Source organism: Garra rufa, chromosome 1, assembly GCF_049309525.1.
Source record: "Garra rufa chromosome 1, GarRuf1.0, whole genome shotgun sequence".
In the NCBI taxonomy this organism is placed as follows: Eukaryota; Metazoa; Chordata; class Actinopteri; order Cypriniformes; family Cyprinidae; genus Garra; species Garra rufa.
The window spans coordinates 95,356,233-95,374,052 of NC_133361.1; the positions used below are offsets into that span (position 1 = coordinate 95,356,233).

A 17,820-nucleotide genomic window follows, 5' to 3' on the forward strand; every position below is an offset into this window, starting at 1 on the left:
AGCATATTGTGATAAAGTTCATTATTTGCTGTAATGTACTGATAAACATTAGACTTTCATATATTTTACATTCATTACACACAACTGAAGTAGTTCAAGCCTTTTATTGTTTTAATATTGATGATTTTGGCATACAGCTCATATCAAATTAGCATATCATGAAAAGGTTCTCTAAACGAGCTATTAACCTAATCATCTGAATCAACTAATTAACTCTAAACACCTGCAAAAGATTCCTGATGCTTTTAAAAACTTCCAGCCTGGTTCATTACTCGAAACCGCAATCATGGGTATGACTGCCGACCTGACTGCTGTCCAGAAGGCCATCATTGACACCCTCAAGCAAGAGGGTAAGACACAGAAAGACATTTCTGAACGAATAGGCTGTTACCAGAGTGCTGTATCAAGGTATCTCAGTGGGAAGTCTGTGGGGAGGAAAAAGTGTGGCAGAAAACACTGCACAACGAGAAGAGGTGACCGGACCCTGAGGAAGATTGTGGAGAAGGACCGATTCCAGACCTTGGGGGACCTGCAGAAGCAGTGGACTGAGTCTGGAGTAGAAACATCCAGAGCCACCGTGTACAGGCGTGTGCAGGAAATGGGCTACAGGTGCCGCATTCCCCAGGTCAAGCCACTTTTGAACCAGAAACAGCGGCAGAAGCGCCTGACCTGGGCTACAGAGAAGCAGCACTGGACTGTTGCTCAAATTTTGCATGTCATTCGGAAATCAAGGTGCCAGAGTCTGGAGGAAGACTGGGGAGAGGGAAATGCCAAAATGCCTGAAGTCCAGTGTCAAGTACCCACAGTCAGTGATGGTCTGGGGTGCCATGTCAGCTGCTGGTGTTGGTCCACTGTGTTTTATCAAGGGCAGGGTCAATGCAGCTAGCTATCAGGAGATTTTGGAGCACTTTGTGCTTCCATCTGCTGAAAAGCTTTATGGGGATGAAGATTTAATTTTTCAGCACGACCTGGCACCTGCTCACAGTGCCAAAACCACTGGATAATGGTTTGCTGACCATGGTATTACTGTGCTCAATTGGCCTGCCAACTCTCCTGACCTGAACCCCATAGAGAATCTGTGGGATATTGTGAAGAGAAAGTTGAGAGACGCAAGACCCAACACTCTGGACGAGATTAAGGCCGCTATCGAAGCATCCTGGGCCTCCATAACACCTCAGCAGTGCCACAGGCTGATTGCCTCCATGCCACGCCGCATTGAAGCAGTCATTTCTGCAAAAGGATTCCCGACCAAGTATTGAGTGCATAACTGAACATAATTATTTGAAGGTTGACTTTTTTTGTATTAAAAACACTTTTCTTTTATTGGTCGCATGAAATATGCTAATTTTTTTTAGATAGGAATTTTGGGTTTTCATGAGCTGTATGCCAAAATCATCAATATTAAAACAATAAAAGGCTTGAACTACTTCAGTTGTGTTGTAATGAATCTAAAATATATGAAAGTCTAATGTTTATCAGTACATTACAGAAAATAATGAACTTTATCAAAATATGATAATTTTTTGAAAAGGACCTGTATACGACGAGGCCATCGAATGCTTGAATCTGATTGGCTGACGAATGTTCTAGAGGTGTGAATTATTTTCAGGGAAACGCACTGCAAACGTAGTTCCATGCAACTTAACCGCATTACATGTCTATATCACTTCGCCACACGATTTCAGTTATTTCAAAGGTCCTTACAGCCTAAAACAGTGAAATAACCAAAACCCACAACGCTATTTGCCAAACAAATAATTAAGGGCTCATTTTAAAGAACTGATTTTATAGTTAAATCATGGTCATAAACTCCACGTTTTAGAGTAAAAAAAAATCTAATGAAAAATAACTTGTTTAATCTTTGTAATCTCCTAATACTCCTAATTTCACTGTATTTAGAAAAATACAAGGACAATAAAGGCATTTAATTCAATTCTATTTTAAAAACTTTATTTAGATATTTTAAAAAAATCATAAAACATCATGGCTTTCAACAATTAAAGCTAAAATTAATTTTTTCTAATGCAAATACACTGAGTTGACCACAAATGTTGTTAATAAAAAATAACAAGTAAAGATAATGTATTGATGAAAAGGTAACATTTAATTATGACTAAAAATGATCATTAACTACTTAAGGTAAAAGTGAAAACTAATGAGACTGATCTCTCTCCTACTAATTTACAAGAAGGGATGGGTATACATATACAGTACATGCCAGACCAGTATGTGTAAACCTGCCAGAGATATACACAAAAAAAAAAACACAACCAAACACTCAAATGTACTGACTGACTAAAACTCTTGTTGCAGTGTGAACACTTATAAGGTCTCTATCCATTGTGGATCCTCTCATGTGTTTTCAAATGTTCTGACCGACGAAATCTCTTGTTGCAGTGTGAACACTCATAAGGTTTCTCTCCAGTGTGGATCCTCTCATGTCTTTTCAAATGTACTGACCGACTAAATCTCTTGTTGCAGTGTGAACACTCATAAGGGTTCTCTCCAGTGTGGATCATCTCATGTATTTTCAAATTTACTTACTGACTAAATCTCTTGTTGCAGTGTGAACACTTATAAGGTTTCTCTCCAGTGTGGATCTTCATATGTGTTTTCAAATGTTCTGACCGACGAAATCTCTTGTTGCAGTGTGAACACTCATAAGGTTTCTCTCCAGTGTGGATCCTCTCATGTGTTTTCAAATGTTCTGACCGACGAAATCTCTTGTTGCAGTGTGAACACTCATAAGGTGTCTCTCCAGTGTGGATCTTCATATGTGTTTTCAAATGTTCTGACCGACGAAATCTCTTGTTGCAGTGTGAACACTCATAAGGTTTCTCTCCAGTGTGGATCCTCTCATGTCTTTTCAAATGTACTGAACGACTAAATCTCTTGTTGCAGTGTGAACACTCATAAGGGTTCTCTCCAGTGTGGATCCTCTCATGCATTTTCAAATTTACTGACTGACTAAATCTCTTGTTGCAGTGTGAACACTTATAAGGTTTCTCTCCAGTGTGGATCATCTCATGTGTTTTTAAATTTACTGACCGACTAAATCTCTTGTTGCAGTGTGAACACTCATAAGGTTTCTCTCCAGTGTGGATCATCTCATGTGTCTTTAAATGTACTGACCGACTAAATCTCTTGTTGCAGTGTGAACACTCATAAGGTTTCTCTCCAGTGTGGATCCTCTCATGTATTTTCAGATATGATGACTGAATAAATCTCTTGTTGCAGTGGGAACACTTATAAGGTTTCTCTCCAGTGTGGATCATCTCATGCGTTTTCAAATGTACTGACTGACTAAAACTCTTTTTGCAGTGTGAACATTTATACGATTTCTGTCTAGCGTGGATCCTCTCATGTATTTTCAGGTCTCCTGACTTACTGAATATCTTGTTACACTGTGAACTCTCATAAGTGTGGATCCTCTTATGCAGTTTTAAATAAGTTACCGAAGTAGAAATCTTTTCACACTTAGAACACATGCATTCTCTCACACCAGTATTTATATTCTCATATACTTGCAAACTTTGTAGACACCAAAAACTCTTACCACACAAATGGCATGAATTCACCTTTGTATGAACTTTCAAGTGATTCCTCAGACCTGAAGCCGCTAAATACACTTTACCACATTGATCACATGTGTGCTGCTTCTCTTTAGTGTGGATGTTCATGTGCTCCTTAAAGCTTGATGAGCGTGAAAAACTCTTCCCACGTGGATCACAAGTAAATGGTTTTTCTCCAGTATGAATTCTCATGTGACGCTCAAGACCTGTTTTTCTAGTTAAAGTCTTTCCACACTGAGTGCAGGTGGAACATTTCTCTGCTCTTCTTTTATTTAAATATTTCTGTTTGGCTTGAGAGCAACTCAAAGGTTTTTCTCCAGTTTTGAAATAATTTTTCTCCTCAACTTGACTTGATTCTTCATTTTCCTCTTTTTCTTGAATCAACTCTGAAATAAAAGTAAAAAGGGTTCATTTTCAGTAACTTGTTATAAGCTGAGAAACATGAACAAACTAACATTTGAGAGCAGTGCCAATAAGTCCTACAGATGGTGGCACCGGAAGCAGATTTGGTAGAGCTGGTGTGTGGGATATCAAAAATAAAGATCATTTAAAGGGGTCATATGATGCGGTTTCCTTTGGAGTGTTAAAAGCTGTTTGTGCATAGATAAGATTTGTGAAGCTGCAAAGCTGCAAAGCTTAAAGAGATATTTATTATGAAAGTTAAGACTCAGCCACACCTCCCTAAATTGGCTCGTTCAACCCCCCCCCCCCCCCCACTTGTCCACATCACGGCGTGAGTAGATTAGCGTAACACATCCCATAAGAATATGAAAAGAAAGAAGGCGTAACTTCACCGGATGTAGTAGTGTTGCAGCACCATGTTGTGGAGACGCAGTGCGTTTCATTGCAAAAGCAAACATTCTTTGTTTGGCCTTTCAAATGAGGACACAACTATAAATCAAGTGTTTTAAGTTATATTTGGGTCAATGACGTGATGTTTTTCTGTCCGGGTTAATTTTATTTTGCAGAAAAAAATAGAAAATACATAAAAATTTCTCATCTACTTGTTATACTTTCTTCACCTACTAAACCACTCTAACTTCTCCAAATTTTTAAGTTTTTCATCATTTTTCTGCTATCCGAAGTGTCCAAACATCATATTGGGCGACTGTCCAGCCTTGAGTTTTGTTAGGAAAACTGGTTTAAAAACACTTTAAATCAACTTAAATATATCCCTTTTCCTAGTTGGCATAATTTCAAACATGTTTTACATCCATTGACAAAACTGTAAAGCATTTGCACATATATTTTCTATCATGATATACAAATGAATGTTGTTCGAATTATGTTGATTCCATCCATATCATCTGGGGCGACCTTCAACAAACGACAATTTTGGGACCTTTATTTTGAAAACCATCTCAAGGATGGGATATTGCATCAGCCAGACACAAGTGAAGATCCCCTGGAAACAACTTTTGGCCATCATGTGGGGCGACCACCCCAAAACTGTGAATTATAAGTTTTTTCCCACAAATCTATATTTTGATGGTAAATTTGATAGTGGCATGTCACTAGAAGAAGCTAGTTTGGTTTCTGAGGCTAACTGTTAGCCTGTTATTCTTGAGTGAACTTGAAAACATCATATGGGGCGACCAAGTATCATGTGGGGCGACCACTGCTGAGTGTTTTAAATGATAGATATATAGGTCCTGTATTTGTAGTTTTTATATTATATAAATCAATTATATACATAGAGTTAATTGTTTAAGCGTAATAATTTGTATATTTTATCTTTTTTTCTAAATTCAGCCATTTTCCATTCCTTTTATAGGGATAAACATTTATTTTTTGTTGTAGTTCAATCCTACAGGAAAAATGTATAAAATATACAGAATTACATTCCATTTATGTGACTATACATGCATTAGTCATTTTAAACAAGTTTTAACCTGTTTTACCTATTTCCTAGATGGCACGATTAACAAGCAAAGAGAAGACTGCTCGTCATAGACAGAAAGTCCACTCCGACCCTGCAACAAGAGCAGAGTATCTTGCAAGGAAAAGAGAGAGGTAAAGAAAAAAAGCTTCTTTAGCAGTGTGCTAGAGTCACTAGAGCTACAGAAAGTAGGAGACCAGGGTAGATCAAATAAACGGTTTAGACTGTATGCTACAATGAGCTATTAAACATTGGTCACCTAAATTGTTCTCATCAAGCTGGACAACTTTCTAAATTAATCTTATTAGCTACGACCAACAGGAAGCCCGATATTTTGATTTGAATGTGGATTTTGGGAAAAATCAGGCTGTAAACAAATTCATACTCATCATAAGAGCAACATGCTGTTCACATCAAACTTTATCAACATGAAGAGAAGATTCTGAAGATGCTAAATTGCGAGCAGATTTTGGATATCTTTGTGGTGATTTTTTAAAGTGATAGTAAAAAAGATAACCTTATTTTTTTAGATCTTTAAAGTGCAGCATCCAATCTCTTTAAAACTTTTTTCACACAGAGAACTAGTCATTCTGAGCAAATGCTGTTAATCTCATAAGTATACAAGGCTCTATGAATTAAAGAAAATTAAAAAAAGAAATCAGAAATCTGCTCTCACTCTGCCTGCCTGTAAGTATGTGTGTTGAGAGTTAGAGTGAGTGTAGGGGGAAGGGGTGAAAGGGAGAGAGGGAGAGAGACCAGTGAATAATGCTGTTTTGCAGAACATCTTTGAGGAAGAAATACACATTGATGTAGTGTAATCTACATAAATATGAAAATTATACCATTTTAAGATGAGTTATATTCATATCGCCTCATTACAATACTCAACTTGTTTTTTAAAGATATTTTCAAAGAATGAAGTGTTTATATGGCACTTTATTGTCTATTGCTGTATACCCACATGAACTTTGTTCATGTTCATGTTAATTCACAGTATATAAACTGTTAAAAGATACAAATTTACATTATAATAATGTATGAATACCTTTTTGTAGCTTAATATTAATTAACATTAATAAATGCTATTTAATTATTGTTCACGTTAACTAATATAGTTAATGTTAACAAATGAGACTGGATGGCAAAATTTTATATATTGTGTGTATGTGTCTGTGTGTTGAATTTAAAGTGCAACCCTTTCAATTCTGTAAACTTCAAATCCAAACTGGCAGAGTGTTACTGTGAATGCATGTGCCAACTGGGCACCATTTTCCTGATGCTATCGTGATGGCGACTGCGCAGATGGCAAGGGGCCGTTCATTGCTACTTGCAGCTTTAATTAGGGCCTGAGCACCGATGGTGTGAGGAGCCTATTGGAATTGCTCCGTTTAAATGTTAATGTCCTTCTGATTTGTTATATTTAAATGTTGAAATGTTATTTGAATAAAAAGAGTAAAATTTTCTTTCGTCTTGAACTCTTGTGTGTACATTTTAACAGAAATTTTTATACCTGTGGTTTTCTTATCATTTGGGGCGACTAATGATAAGAAAGCAATAATTACACTAAATTCATAACCAAATATCCATCAGTTTAGCCTCAAATATTAATCAGTGGTATGCTATTGCTGAATGTGTAATATCTGTATAAATGCCAATTCAGTTTTTTTGCTTTTGAAGTAAAAATCAGTATTGTAACTGGATTACGAGGGAGACTCTGATATTATAGAATAAACTTGTGAAATAATGGTTTTCAAAAAATGAAAGGGGACAAAAGTTTGTCTTTCTTCAAAAGTTTATCTACTTATATGTGTTCAACTAGTCTTAATGATACATAAAAATGTGAATTTTGAGATATATTACGGTCGCCCCAGATGACTTTTTTAAGGCTACGTTTTATCAACTCAAGTGTAAAAACACTAAAATGTCAAATATTTTACTTTTCTTTATAAAGGCATGTGTACACTACATTCCAAATGTTTGGAAAATGGCCAAACACATACCCATATTTTTGTTATTTTAAAATTGGCCTATTCAAAAGTCTTATCCGTCAACAACACTGTTCTGGAACAGTAAAATGCAAATATTTGAGTGGGTGATGCGCATTTCACGGAAGACTGTTTCCTGAACCTGGGAGAGCAGCTTACAATGCCAGATGTACACAAAGCGTTAAGGCTATAAAGTGGGCCAATCACAATGTTGCATGAACAGTCTGTGCTTCTGACTGACGGCCTGCAAGTACGTTTTCGTATTTAAAGAATTCAGTACTGACTTTTCAAACCCGAGTTTGCACATATGCAACAAATGCCTAGTTTATAATGGGTTTTATAATTTCTGTCTCGATGCGCCAAGAAATGGTATCACAACATAGTTAGGGGTGTAACATTATCCGGCCAATTCCAAAGCACGGATAGCTAACCATCAGAGAACACCTCGGTTTCCATCAACAGTGAGTACGTTTACATGGACAACAATATTCCGATTTTAACACGATTAAGTCAATACTCTGATTAAGAAGCAACCATGTAAACTGAGATTTTTGATTAATTTAATCTGACTAAAGTCATAATCGGAGTAAACACAAATCGAATTAAGACAGGTGGAGTATTCCTATTTTAGTCGCATTATGGAAGACATGTACATACCTTAATCAGACTATTCCCCTTGTGTAGGACTTTTCGCCACATTTTGTGACAGGATACACACTAATGCTGCGTTCCAGGCAGGTTTTTGAGCTCGTAAATCACGTCTTCAAACCATGACTCAGGACTTTGTAGCGTTCCAGTCAAGTCACGCCAAGCATTTATTATTTTTATAGTATTAATAATTTTATTGCAATGTTATATTGTCCTAAACTCTATTTTTCCACTGTGTGCCACTAAAAACCGCACCCCTAGAGGCTTTAATGTTGTTTCTCGGGCTATGTCACGTCAGAACTCGGAACTGGGAGTACGTCGTCGATCTAGTACGAGTTCACGGGTGGGAATTCACGGGTTTGAGTGCCGTTCCAGTGCACTTTCACAGGTAGAAGTTTGGAAAAACACGGGTAACGGGTCGTCTGGACTGGAACGCGGCATAACGCTCTCAGTTGGTCGCGCTTTGGTTTCATTTGAATTTAATTATTTTTTGCTACAACATGGGTTTAATCAATGCTCATTGCTAATAAAAAGCCTAGTTTGTTATCATAATTTTTAGTTTTATGGAAACGTTTTTAACAATTGTCGTGGCAAAAATCAAACGACTCTCATCGCATAAGAGACAAACTCAATCAATTGTCTTTTGTAAGGATTTATTCTTTGCAAAGAAGGTCAGACAGTCATACAGGAACACAGGTTGCTGCAGAATGTGACAAGAAAGGGAGGGCTTCCTCCACTTTTATATCCCTTCTCTAGTCCTCAAGGTTATTTCTTAAAACAGCCTGTAACTCCCTATCCCCCAGGGACCAAAGAAAACTCCTTTTTTAGCATACTAGTCAACCTATAGAAAACCTTCTAAGAGACCTTTTGGGTCACCAAAGGTGCCCATTTGCTTCCCCAGCTGCTTCCCCTCATCTAGATGACATTCTTTACCTTTTATGTCTCTTTGCTTTCTGGGTGTCTCTATTTAAAGAAAAAGTATATGCTTCTAAAATCACACAGAAAGGGTATAAATGAATTTTTCTTTCACACATTCAACCCCCTTTTTCATTAGTATTATTTGTAAGTCAGGGCTCGACATTAAGGCTTGTCCGCTTGTCCGGGACAAGTGGATTTTTTTGTAGGACAAGTGGAAGAGAAAATTGGTTGTCCGACTGGACAAGTTAAATTTCAAACAAAATAAAATGCCATGTTAATTAACGTTATATGCCGTTAACGACAGAGCAGAACGTGCAGCGCAAACACCGAGCGGAATATTGAACAGAGAGCGCAGCGCGCCGACACACACACACACACACACACACACACACACACACACACACACACACACACACACACACACACACACACACACACGGTTACTGTACGTTCACACCGCCGCCGACTTGAGCTGCAAAGAAGCTCTGGCCGCCCCGTTAAGAACTCTTGTCAAAAAGTACGAGGAAGCTTGTTGACGCTTTGGCTGCTCTGACGTAGCAGCATTCTCTCTCCAGGTAGCGCGGCTCTCTCTCTCTCTCTCTCTCTCGAAATTGCGATAAATTAATCTGTGCGACCTCAAATTATATTTGGAAGCATTTGTGCGAGTGAGAGAAATGAGTGTGGTGCGACTCGGTTTCAAAACTGTCGCTAGCCTAACTACTGACTAGTAGTACAAGACTAAAAGTCTTGATTAACGTATAAGTTTAAGAGACGGAAAGACGATCGCGATAGGTTTGGATAAATCTTCAAAAAGGCAATGATGTCATTGAATAAATATGCACGCTGTACGTTTCAAAGTCAAAACGCTGCACGGATGTCTTCATATGAATGTATCTGACGGGAACAGACTGTCCTCAGAAATATGTCGTTTGCATTGTCATTTCATGTCTGATAAAACGGCGTTAGTACTGGTTTGTGTACAGCTGTTACTATGGAAACCGTAGTATTTCAGCGCTCCTAAAGCGCCCCCTCGTGACAAACAAATTAATTTTTATTTTCAATACATTTTTTCAGCTGTTTATGGTCAAATTAGGCTCAGAATTATCGATCCATGTGTAAGTGAGTGTGAAATAATAATTTAATTTGCCTTTTAAAAATCTAAACAATTAAGTAATACTAATGTTATATATCTTATATAAATAAGAAATTATATACTTGATTTATCCCTTTTAATGGTATAAAGGTTGAAATGCCATTGTATTAGATATTTTGTTTTTTGTGTCTGTATCTGAATTATAAATCATGTAATTTTATGGCTTAATATTCTACCGTACATTGTCCAACCCCACTCATACTGTTCATTTAACTTGTGCAGCTCTTAAAAAAAAAGGGTCATAAATTGCCTTAAATTGATATTTTAAAATTCTGCAGCTACACTAAATAGTGAAATAAAATTCTTTCCTTGATATTTGTTTATATTTGTGTATTGAAAACATTTTTGATTGACATTTAGACTCCTATCTGATTTTCTATATTTTTAAAAAATGTCTTTTTTTTAATTTGGGCTAGTTAAATTAATTTTTGGGCTATCAAATTCTGATGAGTACCTGCCCGAAGGGCTACCAGAGATTTTGACATTTTGCGAGCCCTGAGCCGTCAATCATTCCCTGTCACTGAAACTGCGCTCCGCTTAACTTAGAACCGGACGTTTTTTTTTCTCTCTCTCTCTCTCTCTCAACCAAACCCTGTTCCGGCGTTGCACAAACTGCAATTAGGGGTGTGTGAAATGACGATTTTATTTTTATTGTGGACAATTAAAAGGTTTCCACAATCTGCTTTTGAAGAAATATAGTATATTTCGTGCTACAGCGCACATTCTGTCAGATACAATTCTGCCGCCTCCGTGTCAATATACTGTATAACGCGGCTCAGATAGCACATGTACGTCTGCAAGATGTCTGATAAAGATCTCTTGATCTGGAAAGCATCTGCTGTGTACAAACATCTGGCAGGCGTCTGTCAGATGTCAGTTAATCAGAATCGGCCATGAAGAATCAAGATCGGTGCATAACTAAAAAGAAATTGGGTGCTCCTACATTTTTTGGGATGCTCCTAACTTTTTAAAGTTGGGAGCACCAGTGCTACCAAGTAAAAAAGTTAATTTCGAGCCCTGCCTTACACCAACAGCACCATATGAGTTCAAACGGGAACGAAAATTTGTAACCAAATGGAAAGATGAATTCGACTGGTTTATTTATGAAGACGGAGAAATGTTCTGTGGCGTCTGTCGGATAGATAGTTTTATTTTTTTTCACCAAGAGTCACCACTACATCTGGTGATACACTGTGCACATCAGCGTGCAAAGTATTACTTTGTATTATACTATGAGTCTGGAGATCCTTCTACTGTTCCTTTCTACTTCTAATTCTACGTTCCTTTCTACTGTTTCAACTGAATTGTATTAATATTGATAGTGTTTGGATGCTTTCAATGAATTCTGCATTAGCAAAACAAAAAAAAACAAAAAATGATATTATAAATCTTTACCCGGACAAGTGACTTTTGTGCATGGACAAGTGAAACATAAATTTACTTGTCCGAAGGACAAGTGCCTCAAAAAGTTAATGTCAAGCCCTGTAAGTATTTATTTTAATTTTTTGAACGGGATTTCCGCTATTGGGATGTCTTAGGATGCTTTTTACTTTTACTTTCGAATTCATGATCTTGGTTTTGCTTACATATATAAGGCTACACCTATCAATTTTAAGATTAAAACAAATTCTTAAAAGATGGATTTGTTATTTTTAATTAAACAGCATAACAAAAATAAATTAAAACTAGCTTATATAGCATTTATAAACAAAAACTAATAAGTCGAGGCATGGACTCCATCACATGCTGTTATATGCCGACTAAATAATTTATTACAGGGCGCGCAAACACTGAGCAATCATAATAATTAATAAAAAAATTAATAAAAGAAACCCTCCCAAGCGTAATGTGAGGTAAACGGCAAAGATAACAGGGTTTTCAAAATGAAAACAAATAAAAAAAGTAAAACTAAACTGGCTTTCAGTGACTGTGCTTGCGTGTGCTTTTTTTTCTCCTAAAAACTGACTGGCTCTGAAACGCTCGCTGTATGGATCAGACACTTTGGAGCAGCACAGCACGCACTCGCACAAATGCAACCACGGCAAATTTTGACTCACACATTCTAAAAAATATTGCATATGTCCAGAGCCACTTCAAGCTTTTGTAAAATTAAAACCCAAACATCCAAAAGTCTATAAAGAAGATGAACTGATAGCGTCGCGTGTGGACGTAATGATGTGTGTCATTAATCGATCTATGCACTATAACATGTAAAAAGGGGACATGAAAGGAATATTCTAAAGGCAACTCATGTAAACAGCTTAATCATATTATTGTCTTATTCAGAATAAGGTCATTAATTAGATAACTGGTGTCCATGTAAACGTAGTCAGTGAGTTTTGTGAAAATCAAAGCGTTTCTTAAAGGGAGGGCAGAGAGGAGCAACAATAATGTACAGTATGTGGAAAATAACATGTTTTTAAACCTCAAACTGCATAAACAAATCATCATTTGATGCTAAAAAGTGAATAACAAGTTAACCATAATATTACTATTGTTTTGAATGTATAAGCGCAGTTACTAAACTGTATTACATATTTATTTCTTGGTAAGACACATTTGACAGCAAAGCACTAAACTCGAGTCAGGAGGCATGCAAAATTTTAATTTCGTTGAAAAGTTCTTGAATTTCTCTCCCAAAATGTACAAACCCTGAAACTGATTATGTATTAGCATTGGACATGACTTTAGCTAACACTACTGTTTCTGCATCAGCCGTGTTTGATCTGTTCATAAATTAATTCAGTAACACTTTCTTTGAAGACCATATTTATAATGCATTATAAGGGTATGCTTAAGGCACTTTAACGAATTCATAGTGCATTATAAAAAAAAAAACGTATAGTGTGTTGTATCATAAAAAAGTTTTAACGTATTGTAATTTTTATTTATTTGCGGTTATAGCTTTTAAGCATGTGATTATCTCCTCATAGTTATAACATAAGTCTCATATATCACCATGTTTAGCATGTCACTTTACTGGAAGCATACAAAGAGCACTTATAAGTATTAATAATAATAACAATAATAATATCTATCACAGAGCCAAAAGTTAATGTATCAGATGAATGTGTAACATGACACGTTTGTATTATTAGTTAGATTATTTTGATGGTACCCTTTATACAGCTTTTGATAAGTAACTTTTCAACTGCATGACAGCTAGCAATAATTATTATTAGTATTATGCTAAATATATTCTAACACTGTATTTTGATGGTTCCCCAAAAGACAAACTGATATGTAACTTTGCAAGTTTGTAAACCTTCTACCAAGCCAAACTTAACCTAAGTCGAATAATACTAGACTAATAATACTACTGATAAAGGAGTGTTAGTGTAGTGGGAATGTACATGTAGTTGGAAAGTTGCTTCTAGTCAGTAGACCAGGGGGCCCATCATAATAAAATGTAAAAAAAAAAAAAAAAAAAAAATTATATATATATATATGAAATAGTCCATTAAAAATTGCGTTGATTTAATATGCCGCCCATCGTGTCTAATAAATAATCATAATCTCAAAAATTAGAACCCCAAATACTCAAGTACTTTAGTACATTGTAATTGTTATGATTATTCATGAGAACATTTTATAAGATTTTTTTTATTTACTTTTTTATGATGCATTCATTACAATGCCTTAGAAATACTTTATAATGTATTATAAATAGGGGCTTCATAGAAAATGTTACCAAAAATTCTGTGCAGAATTTAAATGTTTCTTACTAGATCTGGAAGTGCTTTTGCTGAGTGTGGTAAAGTTGGTTTTATGTTGGACATTCGTTAGACATTCGATCTTTACATCAGCATTAATTTATATGTAACCGCATAATATTCATGGATCATGCTGTATCTCGTTCAGATCACATTTAAAAGCATAATATAACAAATATTCATAATATTATTCGATGATGTAATTCTTTTAAGCGTCTGAAGTGGAAAAAGTCCTCAGAACGATCCCCACTTGCGCATGTCAAGTTAGGGAGTGTCTCAAAAGTACAAAATCCACAATAATCTTGGTTAATAATATGTGTGTTATTCCATAAAAATACTTAAACTGTGATACTTTTATGTATGTAGTTTCTGTTAACAAATAGACTAATTATAGATTAAGATTATTTAAACTCTTAAATGGTTAATATATCTGTTTTAAATAAGTAACCTGAATGTCAGAAAGAAAATACATTTATTTAACTTTCTGGTTGTTTTATAGAAAGAGCTCAAATCACCTGCAGTGTATTTATATATACATGAAAATACAAAATTACTGTAGTATATACCATTTTCTGTAGTCTGGTGTCTTTTAGTTAATGTGTATTTTTTTTTTCTTTTTTTTTTTTACACAGTGCAAATAAGCCATCTTTACAAATACTACAAAAGACGACTGTTAATTACAGTTTTCAGTGGCGTAAGTGATAACACGAGTAACTTTTTAACGCGAGAGACCCGAGTTCGCGTCCGCCTTTTTGGTGAAATTGTTTTCGAAATCGTGTCCTTTTTTCTTTTCATATCACATCGGAAAGGCATATGTTTTCAACAAAAATTATTGAGTTGAAATAAAGTATTGGGTAGGGTTAGGTGTATCTGAGCTGAAGGTATGCTGAAGATGAGTGTGTGTGTGTGTGTGTGTGTGTGTGTGTGTGTGTGTGTGTGTGTGTGTGTGTGTGTGTATAATAAATATATATATATATATATATATATATATATATATATATATATATATATATATATATATACACACTGCTCAAAAAATAAAGGGAACACTAAAATAACACATCCTAGATCTGAATGAATGAAATATTCTTATTAAATACTTTGTTCTTTACATAGTTGAATGTGCTGACAACAAAATCACACAAAAATTATCAATGAAAATCTAATTTATTAACCCATGGAGGTCTGGATTTGGAGTAACACTCAAAACTGAAGTGGAAAAACACACTACTGCTTGATCCAACTTTGATGTAATGTTCTTAAAACAAGTCAAAATGAGGCTCAGCAGTGTGTTTGGCCTCCACGAGCCTGTATGACCTCTCTACAACGCCTGGGCATGCTCCTGATGAGGTGGCAGATGGTCTCCTGAGGGATCTCCTCCCAGACCTGGACTGAAGCATCCACCAACTCCTAGACAGTCTATGGTGCAACGTGGCATTGGTGGATGGAGCGAGAAATGAGGTCCAAGATGTGCTCAATTGGATTCAGGTCTGGGGAACAGTCCATAGCATCAATGACTTCGTCTTGCAGGAACTGCTGACACACTCCAGCCACATGAGGTCTAGCATTGTCTTGCATTAGGAGGAACCCAGGGCCAACCGCACTGGCATATGGTCTCACAAGGGGTCTGAGGATCTCCTCTCGGTACCTAATGGCAGTCAGGCCACCTCTGGCGAGCACATGAGGGCTGTGCGGCCCTCCAAAGAAATGCCACCCCACACCATTACTGACCAACTGCCAAACTTGTCATGCTGCGGGATGTTGCAGGCAGCAGAACATTCTCCACGGCGACTCCAGACTCTGCCACGTCTGTCATGTGATCAGTGTGAACCTACTTTCATCTGTGAAGAGCACAGGGCGCCAGTGGCGAATTTGCCAATCTTGGTGTTCTGCGTCCTGCACCACAAGTTATCTAGCCATCAATAGCTAGTAACATACAACAAAACCTAATACAAAATACCTTGATCAGTTAAAAAAAATAAATAAATAATAATAATATATAATATATATATATATATATATATATATATATATATATATATATACACACACATACATACATACATAAAAGATCTTTTCCCAATAGTTTTCCCAATAGTTTTTTTTGACACGAGAAACAAAAAAATAAGTCTGAAGAGAATGCCTAACTTGGTAGTTTGAAGAAAAAGGTACAAAATATTTTTGTAAATAACTAGGATAATTGAAATAAATACATTTAAAAAGAAATTGAAGCCAATGAATATGTCGTCTAGTGTGCAAAGACGGCCACTGAAGTGAGTCATACATCATACAATGATGAGTATAAAAAGAACATCCCAAAACAAATTTACAGTCTATTATATACCGTGTTCAGTGGAGCAAGATCAAATTTTAATGCAGATTGATAAACAACATCACAATAATCAAAAATTGGAAGTATAATTTGAGAAGCAACTTTCTTACGAACACTATATGAAAAACAATTTCTAGATCGATGTAATGTGCTAATTAGGGCCCAAGGCCAAAAGGGCGAAGGCCCTATTGTTCTTCTAAGGGTTCTTTCTTTCTTTTTTCTTTTTCAACCTTCCGGGCACTTTTGGGGGCCTTAACATACTCAAAAACTCTTGAAAATTTGCACACACGTTGGAATCTGCCGTCGTCCGGATGCCACAGAGGCTGAGACCCGGGCCTGGAACACAGTTTGAAAACTTGATGTACTGCGCACACATACTTGAACGTACTGATATGAAACTCAATACACATATAGATCTCACTGAGCCAAACAAATTTTGTACTCTGTCATGGGCTCCACCCAACAGGAAGTGAGATATTTAGGGCAGTCTAAAAAGCGCATGCTCTGGAATTTGAAATACTCCTCCCAGAATTTCCATAGGATTGTCGCCAAACTCGGTCAGCATGATCTCAAGACATTGAGGATGCAAAATTGCGAGGGGATTTTTGATATCTCGAACGGTTTGGCCGTGGCAAGGCGACAAAGTTATGGCGAGAAATGAGAAACATGAAGTTTCTAATAACTGTTGCACACATTGCCTGATTCTGATGAAACATCACCAGTTTGTTTGTTGTGTGATGCAGATTACATCAACGTGACTATTATGAGTCAAAGTTATAGCGCCACCAACTGGCAGCAGGAAGTGTGTCATTTTCAAAATGCTTTGAAATCAGCCTCTTAATTTTACTAAATTTGCTTCAAACTTCATCACAATAATGTCAAAACATGACCGATGAGAATCTGTGAAGGGCTTTATCGATAACTTTTATCATGTTGCCATGGCAACGTGTCAAACTTTAACTTTAGTTTTTTGTGTTTTTGAGCCACTTAAAATGCTTAGAATTTAATTTTTATTTAAATGTGGATTTTTGGAAAAATCAGGCTGTGGAATTTGAAATCCTCCTCCTAGGCCTTTCCACCGAAGGCCACCAAACTTGGTCAGCATGATCTCAAGACATTGGGGACTCAAAATTGCCAGGGGATTTTCAATATCTTCAATAGTTTGGCCGTGGCGGGGCGACAAATTATGGCGAGAAATGAGAAACAGGAAGTGTCTAATAACTTTGACACACTTTGCCTGATTTTGACCAAACTTCAGCTGTTTGTTTGTCGTCTGATGCCGATCACAGAGATGTCACTATTATGAGTCAAAGTTATAGCGCCACCAACTGGCAGCAGGAAGTGTGTTGTTTGCAAAACGCTTTTAAATCAGCCTCTTAATTTTACTCAATTTGCTTCAAACTTCATCAGAATAATATCAAAACACGGGGAATAATATCAAAACACGGGCGATGAGAATCTGTAAAGGGGTCCTTGATAGATCAAACGCTGTTGCCGTGGCAACATGTCAAACTTTAACATTTGTTTCCTGTGTTTTTGAGGCAGATAACATGCTTAGAATTTCATGAAACTCAACACACACATCAGTATTAATGATAGTAAAACACTGGCAAAAGCTCA

At 36.5% G+C, this 17,820-nt stretch overlaps 1 protein-coding gene and 1 pseudogene across 1 annotated transcript in view; one reads left to right on the forward strand and one right to left on the reverse strand.

The window, feature by feature from the left end:
• The window catches only part of LOC141340567 (uncharacterized), a 286,821-nt gene that overhangs the window by 74,841 nt on the left and 194,160 nt on the right, over positions 1–17,820 (forward strand). Inside the window, exon 3 of the mRNA XM_073845603.1 lies at positions 4,457–4,483. Coding sequence (XP_073701704.1) covers positions 4,457–4,483 — 27 coding nt within the window. The remainder of the gene's footprint in view (positions 1–4,456; positions 4,484–17,820) is intronic.
• LOC141342859 (uncharacterized) lies at positions 2,127–4,299 on the reverse strand (annotated as a pseudogene).